General features: G+C 32.3%; 1 protein-coding gene across 1 annotated transcript; it reads left to right on the top strand.

Annotated features, from left to right (window-relative positions):
- The first annotated feature begins 217 nt into the window (after positions 1-217).
- Positions 218-4,175, top strand: LOC139862610 (oxidation resistance protein 1). The gene is made up of 8 exons (XM_071851225.1): positions 218-558; positions 1,159-1,661; positions 1,757-1,829; positions 2,286-2,366; positions 2,448-2,511; positions 3,049-3,136; positions 3,231-3,315; positions 3,712-4,175. The coding sequence occupies exons 1-8, from the start codon at positions 385-387 to the stop codon at positions 3,793-3,795; spliced, it is 1,152 nt and encodes a 383-aa protein (XP_071707326.1). The 5' UTR covers positions 218-384; the 3' UTR covers positions 3,796-4,175.
- Positions 4,176-4,698: the final 523 nt, after the last annotated feature.

Below are 4,698 nucleotides of genomic sequence, written 5' to 3'. Positions count from 1 at the left end.
TCCCACTAATTTTTTTGTAAGTTTTAATACTTTTAAGTTTATAATAATAATAATAATAATAATAATAATAATAATAATAATAATAATAATAATAATAATAATAATAATAATAATAATAATAATAATAATGTTCAGGTACGGTATGTAAAAAACTTTGGCTTATTTCCTCGATAACTTCGGCTGCGGACAATTTTATGTTGATTTTGACCCGTGAAAGTCCGTCCGACTTGTTATTCTTGTTTGCCTAAAATTTACTCATTACGACCAACTCCATCCCCCACCCAAAAACCACCAAATTATTCGCTCAATTTCTTCCTTGAAACTTAAATGTCATCATCAAAATTGCTGAATACAACAACACGGTCTTCTTGATTATTACAAACAATGAAATTGGGGAAACAACAACAACAAGAAGAACACCACCAATTAGAAGAACCGCAACCACGTTTGAGTACATCAATTAGAAGTAAAGCAGCTCATTTTGTAACTGATCTTACCACCGTTCTTCTTAATCCAATCTCTGATAAACCTTCATCTAATCACTCTCCTCCTCCTACTGTAAGGAATTTTACTCTAATCGTTTTGATTATTGTGAGCTCTGATCGGTCGTTATGTGAAAATTCTAATTCCTACCTGTGAAAGTTATAAATTAGATTAGCTCACTTGCCTTTTCATATCATCATATTATGCATATAAATAATAATATAAATTATCTATCGATTATGAATGTATACATCTTTTGGATTAGGGTTTTAGTAGTGGTAGTTGGTAGTTAACAATTCTGAATTACGATGGTTATTTCAATGTAAAGGAAGTATAGTATGCAAACATAGTGTAACCGCCTTGAACATTCATATCGTATTTGGTGCGAATTGTGTGTTGTGAGCTTGTTACGGTTGTCAGTTATCAACTTGTTGAAATTAAAATTTTTAATATAATGTTATTAAGGGGGTTTAGTGTTGTATCTTCTAATTACCTACAAATGAATCAACAATTACTGAATAAAAATAATGTTGGTGAAAATATGAGTCTATTAACCACCACCACCACCACCACCACCACCACTACCTATATTTGATGTTGATAAACCACTAATTCTGACTTATATATGTATTGTACCCTTCTTCTTTGTGTAATGTTTATTTGTGTTTTCGCCAGAGAGATGGGAGTAATGATCCAAGGAGGAATACGCAACAATATACTTGTGAAGAAGAAGAAGAAGTTCCGGTATTAGAAGACGGCCCGGATACTTCATCTTTCACTGCGTTTCTTTATTCCTTTTTGTCCCCGGGAAGATCAGAAAAGGATGCGGGAAGATGGAATGATAATCAATCCGTAAAAGAAAATAATGTAAAGAAGGGTCTGTTCTCTAGGGGTAAACAGTCAATTGGCAAGGCTCTAACTCAAGCTGCTAGGTTTGGTGGTGGTGCGTATCGGTTTCATGCCTCAGGAAAGGTAAATACCGAATCAAAGAGTGATGATGGGAACGAAACGAGTTCTCGATTTATAAAAAACGAGGTGGGTCCCGTGCAATATCCGAGTGTGCCTAAACTTCCAAATATGTCAGAACCTTCACAGCTTATGACTGAAGATACGCGGGCTGCTCTTTATGTTGCACTACCAGCTCTCAGTCAAGGAAAGAAATGGGTGTTATTGTACAGGTATACCACATGCTCTCTTCTTCATCTAGTGGTATTTATTTAAGTATTTACAGTTGAGAGAGATTATAAATAATTTGTTTTTCCTTCATAAACAGCACATGGAGGCATGGTATATCACTGTCAACGTTATATAGAAGAAGTAGTCTTTGCCCTGGGCTAAGTCTTCTGGTAAGCCTTGATTATTATTAAGTATATGCTATTGACTATTGTTGTTATACTAGAAGAGATGACAATATGGGTGGGCCGCGTGGTTCAGGTTGAAGTATATCATTGTTTAGTGTGGGTTGGAAGGGGCCAGTTTGGGTTGGGTTGACCTGCTATCGCTTATTTGTATAAAAAATCTATAGATAGTTAAAATGTTAATTATGATTATGAAAACAATGTGTATATTTAACCATGATAATCTAAATCTTTGAAAAAATTAGTTAAAAAACGTTTTATTATTTAATAAAAATAGAATAGAATTTGGGCTACTATTAACAATCATACAAATCACAATGTTTCATTCATAGGTCAAAAATGTGTGATGTCTAGTGTTTATTTTCTTTCTGCTTTGTGACATGTTGTATGATGAATAGTGCATATGTTAAATAAATGGAGCTTTATCATTGAATGATGTTGCAGGTTGTTGGAGATCGTAAAGGTGCGGTGTTTGGTGGTTTAGTCGAGGCACCACTTAGACCATCAACAAAGAAAAGATACCAGGTAGGTATATGCTTTGATTAGTATACGTTGTTGATATAAATACTTTCTTCCCTTTTTCACTTGCTGCTGATTACGCTACAGGGTTCAAATAACACATTCGTTTTTACAAATTTGCCTGGTCATCCTGTTATATTTCGTCCAACAGGTACTACACTTTTTTTTTTTTTTTTCATAATTCATTTATTCCTTGAAAATAGGGGTGGTAAAATGGGCTTATTGTGGGGTTGGGTAACTTGTCAAAAGGCTAGTAGCTTTCTACTATTCTAGTGCAGGTCATGTGGGTTGGGCCAACCCAAAAACCTTTTTCTGTTCTCCTTTTTGACTATTGTTAAGTAATTAATGTGTTAAATATTGTTACACAACTGTGTTATTATGATACGTAACTAAATCTGTTTTAAAGCAATTTAGAAGGATTTATGCATTTTAATACATATCAGTTGACTTTCATCTACTTTGACCTGCTCAACTCATCTTACACACGTCATTTTGAGTTACATTCTTGTAACATACCGATTTGCCACATTCAATTTTTTGTCAAATCTTCTTAAAATTAATACATCTGACCAGTTAGGGGTACCACATAGCCCCAAACGCTTCATTTTTGTGTAAATGGATCAAACTTGCCACCTTTACTTAAGAATCAACGTACATAATATCTGATTGGTTGTGTATTGTTGTATAGGTGTCAATCGCTATTTCACTCTATGCTCGACTGAATATCTAGCACTTGGTGGGGGCAATCATTTTGCATTGTATCTAGATAGTGATTTGTAAGACTCTTGGCATCCATCCTTGTGTCCTTTTACTTATTGTAAGAAGTTATGTACTTTATGTGACACTTTACGATTTTTTTCGTTTTTTCAGATTAAATGGGTCAAGTTTAGCCTCAGAAACGTATGGTAACTCTTGTTTATCACACACTCAAGAGTTCGAAGTCAAGGAAATTGAGGTGCTCACCTTTTTACTTTAGTTAATATTGACTTTGGCTAGCAAAAAATGTTACCTGAATATGGACTCAAATTTATCTAACTCACAGATGTTGACATTAAGTTAGGTTTTTGTTTTATCAAAGTTTAAATATCTGCAATCAACCAAAATCCAAAGTTGCTTACTCTAAAATTCAAATATCTGCTAACATGCTTAAATTTTATATCCTAGCTCAGCCCCTGTATATATCTGCTAGTATGTATTAATTTTGTAATTGTAATATTATTATCTTTGTTAAATTATTTTACATCAAGATCCCAAATTCTTAACTGTTCTACGCCTCAGAATTCTATTTTGTTTGATATATGAGTACATTTGATCAACGTGAGTGTTTAAAGATGATGTTGAATGCATGCAGATGTGGGGATTCATGTATGCTTCAGAGTACGAAGAGGCAATATCAATGTTGCGGACAGAGGCCCCTGGGATTTGTCGTTGGTAGTGTTACACCAGCAGTGACAATGTCCATTTTGTATATATTTTGGCATGCAAGACTTGAGCTGTTTGATTTCAAGTATAAATGATATATGGATTCATTGTGAAGATTAAGAAGGTGATATTTTTGTGCATTATTATAAAAATGAGTTAACGCGTACATATGTTTTTTACCCGTTACATGTTACATTCTGATACGAGTCAAACATAGCAGTTGTTGTGTGAGTTACTGCGATCTCACCCATGTCTTGGCCCACTTTGAGTTTAAAGTTAATTTTCAAGAAGTGAATCATTATGTAGACTTCCTGATGTAGGATTTGGTGGGTTTGTGTATGGGCTGACAAATATTGGGCTCACAAATATTAGGCTCTATGATTATTCTTGTATATGGGATCTTGGTTCAAGAAAATCACAATTGATAATAAATTATAAATTATTGGAATGAAACAAAAAGCCAAATATGGCTGCTTTAATAGTTCACGAACAATGATAAATGATATCAAAAACTCATGTAATAAAGCACATGTGTTGGTCCATTGAAAGATGAATATAGCTCACCTAAACTATATAGTCATATAAAGCTCTAAAAATGATGATGTTATCATTAAGGTAATTACTCTTTAATTTTTATAATGATGAATGATGTCATAATTCTATATTAATTTACTTAAAAAAAATAATACGAAAGCTTTTATAAAAGAAATACTAATTTCTCATAAATTGTAAAATCTTCTACAGAACATCCAAATTTTAAAGCATAATTTACAACTTTTATATAATAGTTGTATTTTAATTTTCTAAAAAAAATTTAAAAAGCATTTATTATTACTAATAATAATAATAATAATTATTATTAAAAATATATTATTATTATTTACTTTTAATATAATAATAATAATTATTATAATTA

Source organism: Rutidosis leptorrhynchoides, chromosome 8 (assembly GCF_046630445.1).
Source record: "Rutidosis leptorrhynchoides isolate AG116_Rl617_1_P2 chromosome 8, CSIRO_AGI_Rlap_v1, whole genome shotgun sequence".
NCBI classification, from domain to species: Eukaryota; Viridiplantae; Streptophyta; class Magnoliopsida; order Asterales; family Asteraceae; genus Rutidosis; species Rutidosis leptorrhynchoides.
The sequence above is the reverse complement of the archived record's forward strand: the minus strand, read 5'-3'. Positions and strand labels throughout refer to the sequence as shown.